General features: G+C 37.3%; 1 protein-coding gene across 1 annotated transcript in view; it reads right to left on the bottom strand.

Moving 5' to 3' along the window:
* Positions 1–360: 360 nt before the first annotated feature.
* Positions 361–24828, bottom strand: part of CUNH6orf132 (chromosome unknown C6orf132 homolog) — a 44862-nt gene continuing 20394 nt past the window's right edge. The window contains exons 3-5 of the mRNA XM_014054207.2: positions 13174–13249; positions 5600–8426; positions 361–4913 (exon numbers count right to left, since the gene is read on the bottom strand). Of these exons, the coding sequence (XP_013909682.2) occupies positions 4814–4913; positions 5600–8426; positions 13174–13249 (3003 nt within the window). The 3' untranslated portion in view covers positions 361–4813. The remainder of the gene's footprint in view (positions 4914–5599; positions 8427–13173; positions 13250–24828) is intronic.

Genomic DNA, 24828 nt, shown 5'->3' with positions numbered 1-24828 from the left:
CTACTATTCCACTGTTGATGTAAATATTAATTTGGTTCTTCAATTCTGAGAATATCTTTACAGAAAATGCTGTTACCAGTTAATAAGAGGATTTGGTTTCCCAAATTTGGAACGCAATCAGGCTTACCTACTGTCAAATGTTCAACACTAAAAGCCAACAATTGGTGTTAATATTTCAACAAAGGTATATAGTACCTTTGATTGCATGGACAGTATTAGGATCTAATGCAATAGAACTCTAATAATTCTGGAAACATCAGAAAGCTATGGAATGGAATAAAAAATTTGATCCTTTTTTGTATGCAAAATTGACTTTATGGAGAAAATAAAAATTGGGGGAAAGATGCTGATATGGAAAGATTGAATGGAAGCAGGAATATTGACTTTTAATCAATTAATGATGTGGATGAAATTAAACATAAATTATAGTAATAGACAAATATCAGATATAGCTCAGTGGTAATATTTACAGTACAACTTCTGTTAACAACATTGTTTCGATCAGCAACATTCAAGTTTCTAAGACACCTGGGATACTAGAACAACTGGTTAAATTTTTAAAACTAAAACACATACTAATGTATTAGTTTCTTTTGATATTTGTTATCAATAATCACTTTGACATCGAGAATAAAGAATTAGAGGTTTCTACATTACCTACACAATGGAAAAGTGTTTTAACTTCTACATCTAAAGTGCCAATTTCTTGCAATTTTAAGCCACTGAAAGCTACCGTGCCTCTTTTGTAAATGCAAGGAAAAAGGGGAGCAATTTATACAAAATACAGTAGGTTGAAAAGCATACAGACACACACACACACACTTACATGTTTGCATTTGATCATTCTATATAGAATTGTAACTTTATTGTTCTAAGAATATATATTCTATACATTATACTTTTTGCTGCATTTGTTTCATTTATTTTACAAGTATTTGTGTATTTTTTGATAATGTATTTTTGTGCTTTGCTTTTTTCCTTTTGCTGTCATTATTTTAAAAGCAATAAAAGATATTTAAAAATTATAGCAATACTATTATATTAGAATTTGAACTTGCCTTCAAACCACCTCATACGATACTTTAAATTATTTAAAATAAAGCAAACAAAACCAGACAAAAACAGACAATTGTATACAAATTCATGAGGACAAATACCCAGATTGCTTTTATTGGGGGCAAGAAAAATTAGAAATTTCTGCTTCTTCTAGAATGGAAAGGGGAAAAGTTATTGTTAATTAACTAAACACTGGAAACTCTGAATCAGTAAACTTAGCAGATAACCAGTTTGAGACAGAAGGACCCCTCATTGACTGACATTCTATGCAGTCAGATGTTGACAATTTAGAATAAGCAATTATTAGCTGAATGACCACTCTGAACTCCAGACTAACCAGCATATAAAAGATCATGCAGAAATCCCAAAAGTGCTTTTCAAAGGCAACTGGATTTTCTGGTTTTTCTTTGAATACGATTTTGAAGAAGCTTCTTGGGTGAGAAGCGAAACGTCTTCAAAGAAAAACCAGAAAGTCCAGTTGGCTCTTGAAAAAGTACTTTTGGGACAACCATGACCTGGATGACTGAGAATCTCCATAGACATAATGAAAAAATCATTTGAGAAGAACAGATGGTTCTTAAAAACAGTGCAGAAATAATGATTGGCTTTAAAATACACAATGAATGTTTTGCAATGGGCTGATGTTGTGGTGTAGCTCAATGATTGTTTACAAACATGCAGTCTGAAATGAATTTCAGAACTTTGAAAAGATGCTGAGAATACAAAGATGTTGCTTATTGTTTTTTCTAAATGGCTTTTATGTCTCCTACTAAAATGAGCTACAATCAATCAAAATTATTAATTCTTTGAGTTTGGTCAAAGCTAATCATATGAATGATCAATATAGGTAAAATCTAAGACAATTTCATGTATGCTGAACTACTGAAAATGCTACATAATTTGCATACTGGAAATTTCAATGTATCTATTTTAAAACATAATGCAGGCATGGGGAGTTTCCTGAACAGAATCTCTTACTATTGGACATGCGGACATACTCCTGCTTCTTCTGAAGGTCAGAAGCCGCCTAGATCTTATAGACAAGAGAGTTAGGACTTTTTTTTCAATCAGTTTATCTTAGTATCAAAGGTTATAATCAGGGCTAGTACAAGTTGTTCTCTTGCCTGAAGCAGAGCAACAAATGGATACTTAATCATGGCAGGGTAGTTCCTCTGATGCATGAGACAGAAAAATCACAGAAGTACGTCTTTCCATCCTGGCAGTAAAAATACAGAAAAAAAAATCAAAGGAAAAAAAACGTAAATGAAATAACTAACAATTTACTTCCTTTCATTCCACCCATCTTTTGTTTAAAGTAGATTCACTCTGACTCTTGATAGAGGTGGTTTTACTCTAGGTTCACAAATATATATACAAGCAAGAAATAAAGTAATATGTAAATAGAGTGCATAAATACAACATAGAAGATGGTTTGCAAACGACACCTATTTCAGCCATTTTTGATTTAAATGTTCGGAAACATTTGATGGCTTTAAATGGGAAGCTTCCCTAGGACACAGATAACCATCTCTTTTGATAAGTGATTTAAATTGAACTCAAACTACACCATAATTCTGCCAAAATGTTTTTCCAAAAATGAATCTGCTGCCAGGCAAACTCAGCATGAATGTACATCCTTTATAATTTCATCATCATCGTTGTCGTTGTCATCGTCATTGTCATCATCATTTTAGCCATTGTCTATCCACTGCAGAATGAAGGCCTCTTCCGCCTGTTTCCAACCAATATGGTCCTGAGTTTTATTTTGCCAATTGGGCCCGCAATACTTGCTGATGTCATCAATCCATTTTGTTTTAGGTTTCTTTTGTGAATGCTTCATAATTTAAACTAAATTATCTATTAAATATATAGAAATAATGGCTATAATCTTGTTCCTTTGCAAAATCTACAGAAATAATTTGAGAAGCCCATTTTCTCACTCAGTTCTAAAAACTAGAATTCAATCTATAGACAATTGGAATATAGGTAACCCATTAATTACAACCATAACTGGAAGCAGAATTTCTATTGTTAAGCAAGGTGGCTGTTTAATGATCTGTGTCTAATTGTATGATCTTTTTGCCCAGGATTGTTAACTGTTGAAGTTGTTAAGTTGAATCATGTGATCATTAAGCAAATCATGTAGTTTTTCCATTGATTTGCTTATCAGCTGGAGAAGTTGCAAATGTCAATCACATGACCTCAGGATGTTGCAACCGTCCTAAACTCACGCCAGTGATCAAGCAGGTGAATTTTGATCGCATGACCGTAGGGATGCTGCAACAGTCCCAAGTGTGAGGATCATTTGTAAGACACTTTTTCAGTGCTGTAATTTTGAACAATTGCTCAACAAATGGCTATAATTCAAAGACTACATGTAATTCTCATGTATAACCAGTACAAGCCAAAATGGATTATAGCTCTTTTCTTCTACTTAAGCAGTAAATCCCACTGAATAAGATTTATCTCCAAACAAACATATTTGACATTTTCCAAGGTGACCTTTAAGCATGCATTGCTTTCCCCTTCAGTTACAGAGATATAATTTGGTTTAATTTGTGTAAATGCCGGCACCTGTTGCACTAAACACCTCTCATATCCATTAAATATTTTTAACTCCTAAACCAAAATAAGAAACCATAAGAAAAACAAGGTTGTAGACAGAACAATTGCATTCTTGAAAATTAAAACAATGCAGCAATGAATTGCCAGGTTATCCCAGCAGCTATATATTGTTTGGTCCATTTAAATATTGCACCGTTTTTAATTTAAAATGGCTCTCAAATTAAATCCAACTGTGTGTTTTTAAAGGGAACTGCAAGAATTAAATTTGTGTCTCTAGAATGGCTATCATTTTTATCAGTTCAGTCTCAAATATTTTGCAAGATATAAGAATATTTGACAAGGGCCTCTGGGTTTCTCATTTTTTTTCTATTCAGGATTCTAACAATGGTGTGATAAACAAAAAAATAGTGGGTACAACTTAGAGATGCACTGCTAAGAAAAGCTCTTGTCATCCCAAAGGTGCTTTTTAAACAGGCTCAGAGCTGAAGCTTCCTGGATGACAAGCAAAAAGTCTTCAAAGAAAAACCAGACAGTCCAGTTACTTCTTCAAAAACACCTTTGAGATAGCCATGACCTGGATGAGTGAGAATCTCCATAGACAAAATTTCCTGTCAATTTTCTTTTGTGCTAGCACTATTGAAACTGCAAGTATCACAAAATTCTAATCTTTCTCTCTTGCTCATCCTTTATTCCTCTAAACTCTTCCTTTCTTTTCCCACAACTGTACCATTTTCTTCTAGCTAACAGCGGGCTTTTTAGGCCATGCCTGATCTAGAGCAGCCATGAGTGGGTTACTGAACTGCATTCTTCATCTTGGATCATAGGTTCTTTGCTTCACCTTTCTGTTGCATTCTTCCTCCTTTACTTGCTTTTTCTGAATGACCAATGCATGTTTGTAAAGACGGTAAGGTAGTAAGGTAAACTTTACTCCATGCCTGTTCTGACCTATTAGTCAAATGTGCCCTAGAATGAAGACACTTACATAGCTATTCTTACATGATGCAAAGAGGTTTGTTACCAAGATAGCTTCATAAGACTCATTCATAACATTGTCTGAATAACTTAAAACTAATATGTTTACAAAAAGATACAGAGGCCCTACAGAGGCGAGTTATAATACAGAACAAAGAATGAGGTCCAGGTTGAGTAGTAACAAGCTGTGTACAGATGCAGAGCTTCTGACAGAATGATCTTAAAGAAGGCCTTGGTAGGAATAAGAAATGGGTTGTCTTGTGCCAGGCCTGACAGTAAATGTATTTAGAGTTCCATATTGTGGACTAATGTGGAAAGGCCTAAACAGAAGAAATATAAAAAATATCATTAGCTCAATAGAAATTATTAGCAATAAATAAAGACCTGTGATTCAATTAAGAGGTATATTTAATTCTAAGTACAAGATCAAAATGTTAAATGAAGAAACTTTTCAAATCAATATTGTTTGAGATTTTGTTAGTGAGATAGTCTTTGATTGCCAGAAACATGAACAGCGAATATGAAATACTTAATACATTTTTGGGGGGAGGCATAATCGCTTTCTAAGCTAAATTCTAACAAGTTTATCTTACCAATATAAATAATAATCTGGATGGTTTTAATATTTTTGCTTCTGTTTCAAAAATAATTAAAGTACCTGGAAACAATAATTCTGTTGAATTATATAAGTTTCTTGGTACCCATGCCTTCTCTATAAATATAATTTGAAGTGATCTTAGCAGTAGGAACAAGTGTGGAAGAATCAGGCATTTGGCTGAAGCGGTATTATTCATCTGTTCACCTGACTGAATAATAACTTAAATGGAAAATACTCTACCTAGAGCATTGTAACTCTAAAAAAAGAGGTGGGGGAACAGATTGCTTACATTATACTGGACAAAAGTAACTGCAGAATGTCAACCTACATGCTGACTTCTGGCCAAAATATTTCCATGCAGTTCCTACTCACATTACAACTCCTATATTTATGACAAATGAAACATACCTGCCAGAGGCATTGGCGGAATAGTCTCCATTTTGGCTTTTAGACTGGGCATCATTGACAGAAGTATTGTAAGTTATAATTTTTCCAGGCAATTCCAAGGATACCCTTCGACCCTGTGTACTATTGGGAACATTTCTGTGAGGATAATTTGCTCGATGAATCCCTTCCATAGCTGAAGAGTTGTAGCCATAGGAGTTAGGTGTGCTCATACTGCGAGCAGACATAGCTGTCCTACTATATAAGTCATCAGTCTCTGATAAATAAAGGCGTTTTTTAATTAGGGGGCGGCTATTGGGACAGCTACTAAGGTAATTGGAGGTATAGCTACCAGCTGGATAAGGGTGACTATAGTCATTTGGCCTTTGGACTGCTGATGTCAGAGGGTAACTATTGCCATAGTTGTAGCTTGAGTTGTTGAAGTTAGGTTGCATATCTGAGACCTGAGTATCTGAAGAAAACTTTGGGATTTCAGAGGTATCGTTGCTGAACTCTGGTGGTGGAGGAATTATTTCATAATTGAATCCTTCCTCCACCTGATCATTTTTAACTGTATGGTTTTGGGGTGGAGAGAAAAAATGAAAGGGACTTTCGGGTGCACTCTGTGGACCTTGCTGCTTCAAGTGACTTGAGTTTGAGTTTTGAAGCAAAATAGAAGAACCACACTTATTTGATGAAAGACTCGGAGACTCATTTATCTCCCTGAATTTCACTGTGCTCCTGCATTGTTCGGTAGCATTGGAGAATATTTGTGGCATATTTTCAGTTTGTCCTGACAAACTCCTGATATTGTTGTTGGATGCACTTGCTCCATTACATTGCTTACTTTCAGAGACTGCCAATAAGTCATTGTGTGGGGACTTTGGGACCACCTTGATAGTGTTGGGTTTTGAATTGCTGTAATAAATGCTGGATAACCCATTCTCTGATTGGCAGCTATTGTTCAACTTGAGCTGAGTTTTCTCCAAAACAGAACTATTATTTTGAGAGGCAGGAACAGAAGACTTGACTCTATTGGCTCGCAATTGTGCAGCCAGAAGAAGAGCCATTGGAGAGCCTTTCTCTACTTTTTCTCCTGTAACAGGATGAAACAGACTATCACTGCTCAATTGCTCTGCATTCCTAGATAATTTGGATGTTGAGGGCATGTTTCCAGTAGAATATCTTTGATTTTCATTATTACTTGGGCTGCTGAGTCCATCATATGTAGCTTGGGAAGCCATTGCAGAGACAAGGCTGTCAACAGTTTCCAATCTTGACCTATGAGTCTTATATTGCACAGAGAGATCCTTAGTAGGAGAAGCACTTTGTGTGACTAAGGTAGCCTCAGAATTAGGAGAGGAAGATGTAGCTGGAGCCAAAAGTTCACTTTTGGGTTTTAAAGATGGAACTGGTGACTTGCATGTGTGGACAGAATCACTAGGCATTGTTGGTTCCTTCTCTGTACCTTCCAGTTTTCCTGTTGAAAATTTTAACTCACCATTATTGACCTTATTGCTGGAAAACTGAAGAGTAACTTGTTTTCTTTTTTCTGGATTATGTCTCAGGTTTGCAAGTGCCAAAGGTGGGCCTCCTTCCTTGACTGGAGACAATAAAGCTTCCAACTCCTCTTTCAGTTTCACAGCACAATTTGCTTGAGTGTCTGTAGTTGAGAAAGCATCTTTGGTGGAAGATTTGGCTGAAGGATTATTGGCACATTTCTTTTCTTTCTTCTCATTCTCCGCTCCTTGTGAAAAATGTATTTTTTTCACATCATGCTTAACTAGTTTTAATTCATCTGTAGTAATATTGTTGCTATCAATATCTGTGCCTTTAGCTTTAGAAACTGTAATTCTTTTAGTTGGCAGGTCATCCTTTCTGCAAGTTGAGGACAGTAGGGTTGACAGTTCATTCTTCAACTTATCTAAATTGCAACGTTCTTTCCAGATATCATCATCAGACGATGCATGATCTGGAGATGAAAATTCTGTTCTTTCTTCGGTGGACCAAGATAAATTCTGTTTTTTCTTCCGTGGGCGACTTTTGGAATCTGATGTTTCAGATACTGTGACTAAAGCAGAATGCTTTTCCATAGTAGTTTTGGCCCCAGCTTCTGCCTCTGAGTAAACTATGGTAGAAGATTGTACAGTAGGTAACAGAGGAGTGTGACTGTCTGGTGCCATTGTAGGAAAATATTCTTTGGGACTAGAGTCTTTTTCTCCTGAGGAAATAGATGATGTTCTCATGGGAGTTGGAGGGGGTACTTTTAATGATTTGGGGAAAGTGAGATGAGCCTCTGGGCTGGATTGCGGTAACTGTGTCTCCTTGTGAATAGGTATTGCTGGAGAATTGAGAGAAGTCTCTGATTTCCATTTGGACACACCATTTGAGAAGAATTGCGTATGAACTGGTAATGAAACTGGAGGAATAGAAGATACTGCAGTATCCATAAACTCTGGAGGAGGAAGTGGGGGAGGAGGGGGAGGAGGAATGAAGTCTGGTGGAGTTGGAGTACTGGGAGAAGACACATCGGAATATGGGAATGAAGATGGCGCCAGAGTTGAAAGACATGGAGCTGGCAATGCTGGTGGAGGTGGAGGTGGAGGAGTCATTGGTGGTGGAGGTGGAGGAGTCATTGGTGGTGGAGGTGGAGGTGTCATTGGTGGTGGAGGTAGAACTACCACAGAAGGTGAAACTGGTGGTAAATCAACTGAAAGTGGTGGTGGTGAAGGAGGAGGAATTGAAGGTGGTGGTGGAATGTAGTCATCATCCAAATAATCATCCCCAAATGGCTTTGTCCTCAGGTCAATGACTGAATTGTACTTTCTATAACTGCCATTGATTTGTGAACCTAGGAAGAAATACGTACATACATATATAAATATATTGCATTGCTCTCATTTTACATCTGAAAGAGTAAATTTATCTAAGTGAATATTTTCTGTTGGACCATATTGAGAAATACATTCAAAAGGTTTTGAAGGGAATAAGAGAAAATAGCTCCTCCTCCGGCCCCGGTGGTGAAAACTCAGAAAAACAACAAGTACAAATCCATTTATAATGCCTTCAATTTTTGGTTTTCAATTGATTTTCTTTAAGATGCTGCAGTAAATTAAGTGATGTTTTTATAATGGAAATGGAAGTTTCAGTCACCGATGCTTTTTCTAATTTAACAAGTGGGAAGTTCTTTAGGGGAAGTTCATTTGGGCCATAAGAGGCAAATTATGAAAGGACATAATCACTACTACGGCAACCACATCAAATGTTTCTATCATACTTAAGAGAGCAGTGTGGTGGCATGGTGACTGGAATCTCTATTGAACAATAAAAAGGTCTATTCCTGTAATAGGAAACATGTCTATAATTTGTAATTTAATCTGTTCTTTTTGATGCAGGAGAGTAGATTTCTGTAACCTGTCTTCCTCCAAATGAATCAGGATTGCAAAATGTAGAAGGCAAAATCCCAACATGGCTGGAGGACATTATGAGTGGTGAACTTTGAGCTGCATCCCTAAACATCTGTAGAACTTTATGTTGGGGAAGCTGCCATTGCATAAGAGCCATGCTAAAAGCAAAGAGCTTCTGCTCCCATGGGAAGCAATAGTTTGTGCTTACAGATAAGAAGCCCAACAGATGACACAATTTATTCTGAATAGCAGCAGGAAGGAAAGTTTAAGTTTATCCCCTGCTTCCCATGGGTTAATAATCATGTTTTTCCTCCCAGATTATTTTTATTAAATAATATACATTATTTATATATTGTACATGTACATGAAATTAAACATCATGCTCAACTTTGCTTTAAAGGATACACCACAGATATTAATGCAACTCAATATAATCATATAAATCAGAGAGATGATATGGAAATGCATCTTCCCCTCTCAAAAATACTTCTTTTCTATGGAAGATGAGGATAATTTCATTGGTAGGATTTCATAACAACAGGGATGATAGTATAGGTGGGAGAAATGTTCAGTTCCCCCATCTGCCTAAACAGTGTTTTAATAGCCTATAATGATTAAATATTAGAAGAATCACTCCAAGTGTGGTAATAGAAGACATCTACCTCATTTATATTCTACTAGGACAGTACTAAAAAGGGGGACATTGAGTTAGACGGATGGGTCTGAGGAGAGCTTGGAGTCTCCACATCCAGATTATTGCAATGTTCGTGGAGCTGACCTTGGAGGCCATCTGGAAGCTATTAGTACAAACTGCAGCAGTGCAAACAATAATATCAGCCTTTCAGCATACAACTTTTAAAAATGTTGCATTTGTTGCCAGGTGGCTTCTGGGTGCAATTCAAAGTATTGGTTATTACTTATAAAGTCATTTATGGCATAGGATCTAGATAACAGAAGAACTATCTATCTCCAACTGTTTCTTCCCACCTGATATGTTCTAGCAGAATGGTATGCTCTTGGGGCCTTCTATTAAACATTGTCCTCTTATGCAGCTGAGGAAGCTTCTCTGAACTGGTCCCTGTCCTCTGGAATAGCAACCCACCAGAGACACAAATAGCACTCTTTCAATCGGCTTGCATGTTTTTTATTACTAATATGTGATCCTGTCAGAGTGAGCCTGTATCTGTAGTGCCAGAAAAACCAAAGATTAACAGCCTACAGAAATTATGCTGTTAAGAGAACCTGGTTTAAATCATTTAATTAAAATTAGTTCAATTTCTTTCTGTAATATTACGTTCTAAATAAAAATAAATGTTAACAATGTGCGCTCTTCTCTATCTTCTGTACATTCCAAGTCACGGGGGGGGGGGGGAGGGAGGGAGGGAGAGAGGGAGAGAGAGAGAAGCAAAGCAATGTGCCAATGATGAAAGGATTTGGTCCCGTGTAAAAATCTTTCTGGGCTAATAAGATAACATTAGTTTTGAGGAGAGAAAGAAAAATAAGAAAAGGACCCCCCACAACAGAAAAGGTATACAATATAGCCCCAAATCAATTCAGATCAGTTCAGTTCAATGGCAAACCAAGTCAGATATATTAGTCTACCAATGTAAATGGGACATTTAGTGCTGCTTGATGATTTACAAAAAATATGTAAAAAGAACAGCATAATTAATTTTAGAAGCTGTTGTATACCACTTATTTGGTATCCAGGAAATGTTCCTTCCAGAGATGGCACAGATAATAGAGCTTTAGAGGCTGGAAAGCCTATAAGGAGTTGTTATAAAGAAGAACAAACAAAATACATTTTTTCTGATTCTCAGCAAACAGTAACCATGGCAAAGTAGATCTGCTCATTAACAAGGAAGTAACTGTATATGTTTTAAAAAGTTTGCTAATTGCCATGGCTACCTGACTACAAAAACTAGCTGAACTTGCTTTTAAGAGACTGATTTAAGTTAATGATAGCTCCCCTCAACTCTGTGCCAAGCCTTCCTGCTAGCAATGCTAAATATTTTCCATTTGTAGTAAATGTTTTGAAAGGTCTCAGAATAGGAAGGCCAAAAAACTAAAAGGGAGTTCATAATCTTAAAAATAAATAGTAAGTGTTTATTTAAAAACAAATAGGATAACAGAATGTGGGGGTATTGAAATGTTATCAGATAGCACATTAAAAATCTTGGTTGTCTTTAAAGGGATCTTCCTTATGCCCTATAGATTTGTTGAACAAAACTTATATCCCAAATGCATGGATAATGGCTCTGCATTAAAGGCTCATTTAAAGAAAATGTGATCAAGTAACTTTATGGTAATTAAGAGTTGACACTGATTTGATGTCATGTGATCAATCAAACAGACAAGCAAAAATTACATATGACAGAGAAGCAGTTTTGTAAGCTTCATGCAACTAAAAGCTTCTGGCTAGAGGAAGATTGTACTTAACTATAAAGGGAATGGTAATGGTTAACATTTCTTTAAATGACTAGCATCTTGTACAATAGGTATGCCAAGCTTAACTGAGCATTGTTGTGCTGCATATTTGTCACTAAATTTAAATTCAGATTTTTTAAAAAAATCTAGTAGGTTGTTAGCTATTATCTGTTATGGAATATAGGTAGTATAATTCTTCTTGATTGATTAAAACTGCCAAAGGCTAGGATATCAATCGAAACACTGATATTCAGATCCTTTTTGACTCAAACCCAATCAATTCTTTTTTAAGCAGATAATGTCACGTAGTAATTAAATATACAGATTATTTATTTATGTAGGGGAATTGCTCTGCCCCAGGGAGGCTGGCACAATAACAAAATAATCCCAATGATCTCCCAAGCATATTTGCAATATATATATATATATGGGTCTAACATCTGGCAACTTGGGGCAACAGCATCTCCGAACACCAACAGAAAATGACAACTATTTTCCCTCTTCCCCTGCCTGGTGCCATACTCTGAACCCAGCTGGACACATTTCAGAAACGGGAACTCCCCCCTTAAGGCCTCGGCCAGGTTTCGGTAACACCTGCCAAGTTGTCCTACTCCTCCCTGATAAGATCACAACTAAGGAAGCGTTATTATTACTCAATCTGGTATTAAGCAGCAACAGTAAATAATCCAGGCTTCTGTAAGTCTACTGACCAGGCCTGGGCTAGAACTCAGATGGCTAGAACCCACCATCAGTACTAAACACGAGGAAGGCCTTCCCCACAAATGGACCTCTCTCTGTCTCCCATCAAAACATTCCATGCTGTCACCACTACCATCAATAAACCAATGCATTGACCTCCTCTACACTTTCCTCCCTCTCCTAGCCTAAGATCCTTCCATCTGCTCCAGGGCAAAGGCAGCAATGGAGGCACTTCTTCAACGTTTACCAGCATGCTACTATATAGACTGTAAAAGAACAATTTGAAATATCCATGTAAACTTCTGCAAAGCTTCAGGTCTCGCTCTCACTTTTGGTGGCTTGCAGACTCAGTAGTGTGCTGAAGGGAGCTCACAAAAGCTGATAAATTTTCTGGAATTTTGCAAACTGGATGAGAGCAAAGATGAGCCACATGCCTCTGTCGAGGTAGCCACATGTTCTGTGACTACCTGGACAGAGGTGGCAATGGAGCCAGGTCTTCAATGTTTTCCAGCATGCCACTGTATAAACTATAGAAGAACAATTTACAACATCCATGGTATCATCTAAAACTACAACAAGACAGCATAAATAGAAGCAATAAAAGCAGTACCAAATGAAAAACAACAGTAAGCTGAAAACAATTACTTTAAAAAAATGCTTTTTCATGGTCACTACTTAAAAGCAATCATAGTTGCCATAATGTCTATAGCCACCACATGGTTGACTTACCTTAAGAGGAATAATAGACTCTGAAATCAGAAATGATCTTTCTATTCTCCTGATAGATGGTTTCCTTCCTTATGCCACCTAAAGACCCTTTCCATAAAATGTGGTCAACATCTAAATATGTTGCCTTTTGTTTCAGTCCTCAGTGTGAATGATAGATTATACAGTTTCACAAAAGTTCAGAAACGTCACAAAAAACTACATTGTGCTAACATTGCAAGATGATATACTGATGCCAAAGCAAAATTTATGATTTCACTGTCAAATAAGATAATGAACGATAGCTAATGATATGCAGATAATAGATATGGTGAGCACCCATCTCAATTATCATTTTACCTGCTGGTAGCTTGTCCTCAAAGCTGTCTGGAACAGATGGTGTTGGTACAGCTACCCCATGTGCTTCTTGAGCATTCTAAAAAGGTTGAAAGACATTAACATTCTATAAAAGTGGTAAACATAAATGCCTCAGTAGACAAATCTAATTAATACACACATGCACAGATGCATGCATGCAACCCCCACACACAGATACATACACATAAACACACACAGAGAGACAAACTTTACTATTACTTATTCCATTTTTAAAATATTTTTCTAAATATTCCAAAATATTTTTCCTGCAATATTTGTAAATTACTTATTGTTTATATCATTGCTCAAGAACAAGATAAATATTATTTAAACTATAGTGAAAATGCAAATTCAGTTCATAAATCAACTCTGCTACATTGCTAACTCATATTAGTGGAATTCCAAAGTGCAATCTTTTAAACTTTCCACAAATTTTATAACTAGGGAAACTTCAGGAAGCATCCACACACATAATTATGGAACCAATCTAGAAAATGCAGAAACAACATGTTTCATTTCATCTTGACTTGAAATCTACCAGTAAAAAATCTGCCTGATAATGTGTCTCTATAGCCATTCAAATAAGGTGGTTAAGGATATTTATTCATCCATTCATTAATCAAATTATCACCCATCTCATAGAAAGTGACATTGGATGGCGTACAATATTTTGGACAGAATCCAATAAATTATGCAATTATTTCAAGAGTTCAAGAAACTCTAGGGTAGCATTTTTCAAGTTACCGTTCTCTAGTGTCATTTATTAAATAGTTTTTGAAATCTGAACATTTCAAAAATGTATGTCATGGTTTGGATATACTAATCAAGGCAAAGAGATCATTCAGTTTAGGTATATCCATATCCTTTAATCCATTTGAAGTATGCACTTCTTTTGTCCTGGCCCATGGTATATTTAAGCAAATGGTATTCACAAGAACAATGGTGTGGACTGTCATTGACAGCCCTGGCTTTCAATGCAGTTATAAGACAAGCACCACTGGCAACATTTTTGTTTAAACTATTGCAAAACTCAAAGCACACCTTGCAGATAGTTGGGATTTCAACTTCCTCATTTTTTAAAACCAGCAAACTAAGTTTATAATTTTTATTTATTAATACTACAGCAATAATAATAAGCATCAGGCACATAATGCTCCAGACTTAACAACTGTTGGTAAGAAAGACATAAAGTCTGAATAGAGAATGCTGTAGTACCTGAAGAGAGCAGAATCAAAGAACTGGAGAAAAATAACAAAACACAAAGACCTGGAGATAGAAATAGAACGATTGTGGCAAAAGATAGTACTACTACGAATAGGTGCCTTGCACGCAATTCCAAAATATCTAGAATACCATTTAAATGCTATGTACATTGACAAAAATTACCATCAGTCACTTGCAAAAGGCAGCTTTATTTGGAACAATTTACATCCTGTGATGATACTTTTAACACACCATTAAACCACATTCTGCCTGTCCCAGGTCCTTGGGAGGACTCCTAGGTGGATAAAAGTGCCAAATCCTGTCTAAACATTTGGCTGACTGTGTAGCCAACTATAATGACAATAAGAATATATACTGTTAAAACAAATGCATTAATAATAGTATGAAGGAAGGTTGAAATGAGTTGAGGGTGTTTTGTCAGGATAAGAAACAACAAAGAGGAAATAGGTGAGGCAGACAGATTACAGAGATGATGGCCAAATTGGCTGGGAGATGAATTACCTACCATTTTAAGGTTACTTCTAGTTTATAGTCAACATTAGTAGCAAGTTTATAGTTCATCCTGTGACTCTAAGCCTGAGGATATAGATTCAATCGTTATGAAAAGGCAATCTGGGATCATTTTAGATGCCCACTTTCCCTGCTACATGTTTTAAACTTCAGCTAATATCACTGATAGTTGAAATGTCTCTTAATAGCTTGGAATGGTGAAACGGGCTTCTGCCATAATGTAGCCTCAGAGAAAAAGTCTATTTGTCACTCTACAACTTGAAACTTACTCTTGAATTATCCCACAAAATAGCAGTTGGTGCGCCTGCTATTCTTTCAACATCTAAATTAGTGCTGAATCAACCTTGCATTTCTTATGTCACTAAGTAAACTCAGAGTTACTTAGCAGTACGTTTCAGCTTCACCCAAATCCAACTGACCCACATCAGAGACCAACCCTCTCAGACTCTTATTGCATATATTATGCGTCAGTTCCCCCATGAAACAAAATGGCCCATACGTTTTGGTAAATCCAAATGATCAACATGGATATTCCCCTAAAATTATACCAAATGACAGCTTCAATTCAACTTTGGTTGATTCCCAAAAGTTATGTTTGGTTAAGCATGGTTAATACTAAAATAGAAGCCCATAATAAAGTCCCAGAATTATAAGGCTTGTTCCAAAGTTAACTAGAAAAATAAAGAATATGATCCTCCACCATACAGGAAGTATAGAAGTCACACTCCTTTATAATTAGTTTTACTTTCCCTGCAATCAATTAATTATTGTGGCTAGATGTTGTCGTTATTCTCTGCTAGAAGTAAAAATGCCTTCTCTTAACTCTAAGGTTTTATTGAGTTCTAAGGTGGTTTCATTCTGTTTTTTATAATAGTTGTATTAAACCTTAGAGTTCACAGATTAAGAACTAATGCAAATTATATTTAAAAAAGGAAAAGAAAAAAGAAAAAAATGAAAGTGGAAAAAAGGGGAAAACAGTAATATACAAAGAAAACTAAAAAAAAAACTATAGCAAAGAAAAAGAAAAGAAATATAAAGAAGTAATCCCCCTCCTTTTGTAGGCTGAGTATGGAAAGGCAATATGACAGACACAAAGTTATAAAATAAGAACTCACATTCACTATTATGATAATAATGAGGATGATGTTTAGATTTTTATCCCACCTTTTAATATATATAACTCAAGGCAGCAAACCTAATGAATATTCCTACCTCCTGTTTTCCTTACAATAACAACTTCCGGATGCTGGGAGTAAAAGTGGCCCAAAGTCGCCCAGCCCTCTTTCATGTCCAAAGAAGGCTTAGAATTCACAATCTCCTGTTTTCTAGGCCAGCATTCTAATTACCATTGTACATACTACCATGTTTTCCCAAAAGCAAGACAGTGTCTTATTTTCTTTTGACCCCCGAAATAAGCCTTTGGCCTTATTTTTGGGGAGGTCTTATTATTTTTGAGTGCAGGAGGCAGCGAGCATGGTCACCTCATGGCTGCTGCTGTGTTGTAATATTTTCAGGGAGGGCTTATTTTCAGGGGAGGGCAGATTTCAGCTCATGCTCTCAAAAGTCCCATTCGACTTATTATCCGAGGTGGTCTTATTTTCAGGGAAGCAGGGTACTGCTGTATTACTACACCAAATGGGATCTCTGTTAAATTGGTATTGTTATCTTAGTGTTATTCTAGTATTAGATTCCTGTTTCAGAGTGAATGTAATTCGCTAGGAACCTTCAACTTTAACCACAGTTCATAAGAAAGGATTACATGGATGTGATCTACTGTTTCGTTCATATCTTGGCCTATGCTCATCTGAAGTGATTCAGGAAATCAGTGAAGTGCAAATCAGTACAACATTCTACTGTCAGCTACAGGTGGTGGAAAGGGACTAATAAGCAGCAGACATGCTGAAACTAAAAGGGTTAACTTTAAGGAGTAACTAGGAAATGAAACATCTTACTGGAATTTTGTGTTCTTTCTGTTTGAATATTTACAGCACTGTTCTGAATACAAGGTTGGATAATGATTAAACAAAGCCTGGGCTTTCTAATGAGTATTTGCTAAAAGGCCAAAGTCTTCTGAACTTAGCAGAACATAAAAATGCTCAACTCAAAATAATGAAGGGCAAATAAAGAGTTAAAAAACTGGTGTGTGTGTTGGGGGAGAGAGACACACACATACCAATAAACTAATCTCAATAAACTAATAAACATCCAGGGGAAGTGTGAAGAACTTTTTACAGTTCATTATATTGTTACAAAAAAAATCCACCTTTCCCTTATATTGTTTCCATTGTTGATTTGTATTCATCTTGTTGTTTGGATTTTTTAGGGAAGGTATGTACATTAAGATTACACTAAAAGGAGGAGTAGTGGAGAAAAGTTTATGACTCTGTTCCGCTCTAGTCTATGTCAGAATTAAGTGCAAAAAAGGAGGCATGAAGCCTGAAGCACAAAAACTTTGTGAATGCTCCAAAAGACTTTAATGGAGGCTTGACAAATTTCAAAGGTTGTTACCAAATTACAGTATATTTTTTAACATGACACAAGTATTAGCTTTCAGTGGAGAGTGAGACACTTTAAACATTTAAGATGGTAACCTCAATTCCACAGTCAAGGTTTCTATTTTGATGTTTTTATACCTACCACCTCCAGGTGCACTGAGAACAGAGAAAAGTATTCCATTTAGGAGCAGAGAGTACTAACCATATTGTGGAGAGTTTAGAGGATGATCTTGACAAGGCAATGATCAGATAAATGTGGTTTAAGCCCACACAAAGAGACGAATTTATGAAAACATCTCAAAGAGGCACTTTCTCCCAGTTAACATGAAAATAAAAGAGGGAGGAAGGGAAGCACATTTAGATTTGCAAGACTGTGTTAATATAGCCACTATAATAAAAGTAACATTAGGCCGATGTGGTGTCTGTTCTGTGATATGGTCTACCTTGTAGGGCTGACACATATTTTATTTTAATTAATTTGAAATGTAAAACAAAACAAAATGAATCAACTCTAAGTTTAGTTCTGGCTTCAAACACTACTTTTGTTAAGCATGGTTTCAAGCAGCTCACTCAAAGGCATTTGGAGCTTTGAAATTTCATCCCTCTATACCAGGGGGATCACATTTGCGATATCACATTGTCTTCACATGAGATATCACGACTTTTTCTCCCTTTGGTAAACCGAGGAGTGGGCATGGCCAGTATGTGACGCATTTGGCCCATGGGCCACGTGTTTGACACCCTTACAATACAATACAATACAATACAATACAATACAATACAATACAATACAATACAATACAATACAATACAATACAATACAATACAATACAATACAATACAATACAATACAATACAATACAATAGCAGAGTTGGAAGGGACCCTGGAGGTCTTCTAATCCAATCCCTTGCCTAGGCAGGAAACCCTATACCGTTTCAGACAAATGGCTATCCAACATCTTCTTAAAGACTTGCAGTGTTGGGGCATTCACAACTTCTGGAGGCAAGCTGTTCCACTGTTTAATTGTTCTAACTGTCAGGAAATTTCTCCTCAGTTCTAAGTTGCTTCTCTCCTTGATTAATTTGCACCCATTGCTTCTTGTTCTACCCCCAGGTGCCTTGGAGAATAGTTTGACTCCCTCTTTCTTGTGGCAACCCCTGAGAAATTGGAACACTGCTATCATGTCTCCCCTAGTCCTTCTTTCTATTAAACTAGACATACCCAGTTCTTGCAACCGCTCTTCACTCTTGCTCTATATGAGTCAAGCAAAGCTTTATGACCCCCAAACTTTTTATAGCTAATCATGTGCTGGTATGTTGGGAATGTTTGGAATGTTTATTTAATTTGTATGCCGCCCCACTCCCGAGGGACTCGGGGCGGCTAACAACCAAAGGTGGGAAGGGGGTACAAAAAGACAAAAGACAAACAGATTAAAAACAACAACAGTCACAACATTTCAAGTGGGGCTGGAAATCCATCAGCCCCAGGCCTGCCGGAACAACCAGGTCTTCGTGGCTTTGCGGAAAGCCTGGAGGGTGATGAGGGTCTGGATCTCCACGGGGAGATCGTTCCAGAGGGCCGGAGCAGCCACAGAGAAGGCCCTCCTCCGGGGATTTGCCAGTCGGCACTGGCTGGCAGATGGAATTCGGAGGAGGCCTAATCTGTGGGATCTAATCGGTCTCAGGGAAGTAATTGGCAGGAGGCGGTCTCTCAAGTACCCAGGTCCGATACCATGTAGGGCTTTAAAAATAACGACTAGCACCTTGAAGCATGTCCGGAGCCCAATAGGCAGACAGTGCAGCTCGTGGAGGATAGGTGTCATGTGGGTGCACCGAGGTGCACCCACAATCGCTTGCGCGGCTGCATTCTGGACAAGCTGAAGTCTCTGAATATTCTTCAAGGGCAGCCCCATGTAGAGCGTGTTACAGTAGTCCAGTCTTGAGGTCACAAGGGCGTGAGTGACTATTCAAAGGGCCTCCCAGTCCAGGTAGGGTCGCAATTGGTGCACCAGGCGGACCTGGGCAAATGCCCCCCTGGTTACAGGCGACAAATGCTCTTCTAAAGTCAGCTGTGGGTCCAGGAGGACTCCCAAATTGCGAACCCTTTCTGAAGGGCGTACAATTTTACCCCACAGCCTGAGAGATGGAGTACATTGCCAATCTTTGGGAGGGGGCATCAATAGCCACTCAGTCTTCTCGGGATTGAGTGCCAGCTTGTTCATTCCCAGTAAAATCTTTAAGAACTGGCTGTCTGGAAAAAAGAATCCCAACATCTATTGGTAATGCTGGCTCCCTTGCCAGCAACATCCCATTTAGCCACTGAACAGCTGATTGATACAACAATCATGATGGTTCAGTTCAGCTCATAAAGTTTCAGAAAATTTAATAATCAGCTCTTGTGAGTCAGTAGGACTTGGCTCCAGCTTTTCACTGCTTCTAACCTATACAGAATTGCTCAATATTTTATCCATTGAAGGGCTTCTATGCTCATTTGAGCGTTTAGAAAGCTGGATAATAATTTTGCCCTCCAGATGCAGCCTTGGAAAACAACAAACTCATAGCTCTCGTACCTCATTCTTTTCTTCTATGCTAATTGTATTTGGCAAGTTCAGCCCCACTTTTTGCAAATTGCATTTAGTTTTTAACAAATAGTTACGTTCAGTGGTGGGATTCAAATGATTTAACAACCGGTTCTCTGCCCTAATGATTTCTTCCAACAATCAGTTCACCAAACTGCTCAGAAAGTTAACAACCGGTTCTCCTGAAGTGGTGCGAACTGGCTGAATCCCACCACTGGTTATGTTCCTAATTTCAGCACAAATGTGATGCAACTTTTACATAGTTGTTTTGATGAAATGTGTATGTTAAGAGACTAACCTTTATTCTAGAACTTTACCATTTTTCATTTTGCAAAAATACTAAGACCTAAGATGACTCTACATCAATACATGTATTGTGTTAATTCAGTGCAATATAGACATTATATTAGCGTTTATTTCTTTAGGGATTCATTGAAACATATATATTTACCAGAGGTGTTTAAATCTTTGCTTAATAACTTGGTGTGTGTGTGTAAGAGAGAGAGAGAGGGAGGGAGGGAGGGGGAGGGAGGGATGGCTATATCTGTTAATATTTTGAATATGTGTAGATCTAATATAGATGGGTCCATATGTGCTGTCTTTGTCTTTACATACTACCATATGTTTCCACAAAGTGGTCTCCATATGATCCTTTTTGGGTCATATGCCAGAAAGACAGACAATTTAATTCTGAAAGCATTACAAGCTACTGCCATTTGCTTTTCCAGGAGGATGATTTTTTTGGGGGGGGATTCTCTACCCCTCCTTGATTTGATCCAACCTAGTTTGGAACTCTATCTTTCTTTTGCTGGCTTCTCCTGCTACATTAGATTTCATCCTTTTTTGTTCTATCATCCTACTGATGAAAAAAGGCAGACAGAACGTAATTTATTTCCAACACTCTGTCGGGTTGGAAAGAATTAAAAAAGGTCAGCAAAACCAGTATTTCAGGTTTGTGGAATCTAAATCCACCATTTGAATGTATCAGTCATCTTTTCAGTCAGATTTTCATTATGCTAGTGTTGGAGGTTGAATTTGTATCCCTGATAACATAAGACATTCGTCATTACATTTGATGAGGCTCTGAAAGGATATGAAGGAGAGGGCCTTTTCTGCCAAGCTCCAAGATCATGATTTCATCCTGTTTATCCTAAAGGAGATCCCACTGGCTACATTGCTATTCATGTAATAACTGATAACTGATGAAATTTGATTTGTACTAATGGGTTTTGGAGCTGTCGCTTTAGCTGCTAGATTGCTAACTGGGGAGGCTGTATAGCACAAGTTTGAAAAAGTTTATTACATCAATAATACATTTTTTTCATAATTTCTTTGAACCTTTCTCTTGGTATAACACAAAGTCATGTCTCTAAACCAGGGTTTAATTAATTATAATGGTCTGATTCACACATAAGGCTAAACCATAATAAGTGTTTCCAAAACAAATTCAAAACAGGCTTCTTAGATTCTAAATTGTGAGCCAGTAAGGCAGATGCCAAGTTTGGCTAAGGGTAGGGCCAGAAAGCTTCATTCTTATTGGGTATTTTCAGAGTACTGTACAATAATACAAATGGGCTTCTGTCCAATGTTGGGTGTACACAGCTCCTGTGCAATTTCAAATATTGACTCACTCCTACATTCAAGGTGGCTGATCAAACCTTCATTCCTTTCTGGGGTAGAACTGTACAGAGGTTAAGGCCTTCATTAGGAGAAAGTCTCAATGCCAGTCATTTCCAAGAATGCACAGTTAAAGCATGGGCTGAGACTCACATACTTCATTGTTTGAATTCATTTATTAAATTTACTCATCATTTAAGAGCTTACCTGTGCATTGGGTAAGAATGCATGACATGAAGCCATACTGATCTCTTGTCCTTGGATTTTTGTTTTGGGGGTAGGTGGGAAGAAGCAGGTTCTGATGAATTGTGGGGGGCAGAAAAGTGCATTGTACAGGATAGAGGGAATGTCAACTCTTTTCTTATCAGCTCTTTTCTCCTTTCCTGATCACTTAGTTGTTCTTAGTGTACTTCTAATGAAAAACTAATTGTCCATGAAATCCCAAAGAAAATAGATCACGCACATCATAGATTAACCTTTGGGAAGTTTTGCTTTAAACACACACACACATACAGAGAGAGAGAGAGAGAGAGAGAGAGAGAGAGAGAGAGAGAGAGACAGAGAGAGACAGAGAGAGACAGAGAGAGACAGAGAGACAGAGACAGAGACAGAGACAGACAGAGATACACACACAAACATTATGCACATACACTAAACTTTTTTTAAAAATTACAAAACAATTGTTGGAGATATGTCAGTCTATTTACATGTAGCTTAGTTAATAAGTCTGAAAATCTAAGTCTGAATATGGTCATGAATTATAAATGTATGCAGGTGGCAGGGGTGAAATTCGACCGGTTCTATCCACTTCAGGCGAACCTGTAGTGCTGGTGGTGGGAGGCTCCACCCACCCATCTGGACCTCATCATGTCCCATTTTTGAAGCTCTGCTGATGCGCGCACTCACATTTACGAACCGGTAGTGAAGGTAAGTTGATTTCACCCCTTGCAGGTATGTGCATATGATTTGTATATATGTAGTCACTGATGCTTTAGGGGGGTTCTAAAGCTGCCATAATTTGAAAGTGAATTGCCCCAGAATTTATTCATTGATTAGACTTTTATCCCAGCCTTATTTTTTGGGACACCTCAAAATGGCAGACATGGCTAATGCTCCTATTTCCTCACATCAACAATGTTGTGAGATGGATTGGTCTGAGAGAAAACAACTGGGCCAAAATCACCCAGCCAGCTTTCATACCTAAGGGAGGATTAGATCTCTGTCTCCTGGTTTCCTGCCACTTTTAAAATAGAAAATAGAAAACAAATGTGAAAGTCTTAATACGCGTAAACATGCCAAGCAAACACAGAAATTACAGCTCTACCCAATGTGACCTCTTTTCTTTGTGGTGATGTCAAATTGGGTAGAGGTGTGATTTTTGGGTTTTCTTACCAAAGAACATTTCAAAGGCATCTCCTATGTGGTGAGAGATACTAACTTCCTTTAGATAATTCCTTGTTTCAGTAAGCGAATTTCTGTCATAGCTTCCTTTGCAGTTTCTTTGCTTAGTTAAGTGATGTATATCTGGCCATGAAATAGAAAATATACAAAAAAACACCTGGTTGGGGAATTCTGGGAGTTGAAGTCCACACCTCTTAAAGCTGCCAAGATTGAGAAACACTTCTTTACATTGGACATTAATACAATTGAGTGGATCCAGAGGTGCTTCATGAGAAGAGTACTCCACTCTTCTACTCATAATAGAATTCCCTATGCCACCAGACTTGAAATTTTGGGCTTGGACAATCTGGAACTGTGCCGTCTGCTGTATAATCTAAGCACAGTACACAAAATTGTCTGCTACAACGTCTTACCTGTCAATGACTTCTTCAGCTTCAACCTCAATAATACATGGGCAAATACAAACTCAAGGTAAACCGCTCCAAACTCAATTGCAGAAAATATGACTTCAGCAACAGAGTGGTCAATGCCTGGAAGGCTCTACCTGACTCCATTGTTACATCATCTAACCTTCACAGCTTCAACCTTAAACTGTCTACCATGGACCTCACCCCATTCCTAAGAGTTCCACAAAGTGAGCATGCATAAGCGCACCAGCGTTCCTAACGTCCCTGTCCTACTGTCCCCATATATTTGTATTCATTTCTTTCATTTATATCCATGATTATATTTATACCTGCTATCTTGAACATTTTTTACAAACTAATAAATACAAATAAATACACTTCTGTAGAGAAAAAAATTGGAAGCCTGCAAACATATTTTGGGAAGAGATTTACATGTGGAACCACAATGCAGGAAACTTTGCTCCCTTGCATATATAAAGCCCAGGAAAAGGAATTCAAACCTTCAATTGCCAATGTTATTCAGAGTTTTAAAAGGCAAGTTATGAATCTTAAGTAAAGCTAGAATAATTGGCAGGTGGTACAAGTTTGTTTATTTATTTTTAATAGTTTAGTATTGTTCCTGCTATGTTCTAAATAAAATCTTGGAACAGACTTCAAACAAAATTCCATGTATAGCATACTGAATTAATATTAGCTTTATGTAAAGAAGTAGTAGTATACACTGGCAAGAGAAAATAACTAATTTGTTGCTGACTCATTCAAATCTGTATTTTTTAATGCCCATTGACTAATAATAAAGGTAAAGCCAAAACTAACACCCAGTCAGACCTGTTTAAAATAAGAGGGTAGTACCAGATATATCCACACCTCAGTCTAGAAAGTTGCTCATCTGCTATGCATAGTACATACAAAGCAAATGAATAAGAGAAAAGAATATTTTCATATTTGCTAAGCAACATCAAAAAGTAAACACTGTATACTTCTTCTTGTTGAATTACATGAATTTGAGAGGTAAATATGTGTACATATAGTGAAGTGCCGATTTTTTAATGTTAAAAGTAACCAAATACTTTTGAGTAGAAGAAACAGCAGAAAGGAATGCAAAAGTATTTATTATGAGCCATTTCCTCTTCAGAATCCTGCTCCTAGTTGCAAGACACCAGGTTGGGGAGCATCTGTTCTGTGTATGTGTGTAAAGCAGTCAAGATAGTGGCTGTGACCCCATAGCTTGCAAGAGAAATAAAAAGTAGGCAGGACTTTGATCATGGGTTAACAGCTACCATTTTGACTTTTTAAATTCACTCTACACATATCCATGGATATTTCTGAAACATATGCACATCTTCAGGGGGAAAAGCAATTCTCTGAAAAATTAGTAGTAAAAAGAAAAGAAACGTATTTTTT

Source organism: Thamnophis sirtalis, unplaced genomic scaffold (genome assembly GCF_051295495.1).
Source record: "Thamnophis sirtalis isolate CommonGarterSnake01/CBP01778 unplaced genomic scaffold, rThaSir2_p1.2 scaffold_7, whole genome shotgun sequence".
Lineage (NCBI taxonomy): Eukaryota > Metazoa > Chordata > Lepidosauria > Squamata > Natricidae > Thamnophis > Thamnophis sirtalis.
The sequence above is the reverse complement of the archived record's forward strand: the minus strand, read 5'-3'. Positions and strand labels throughout refer to the sequence as shown.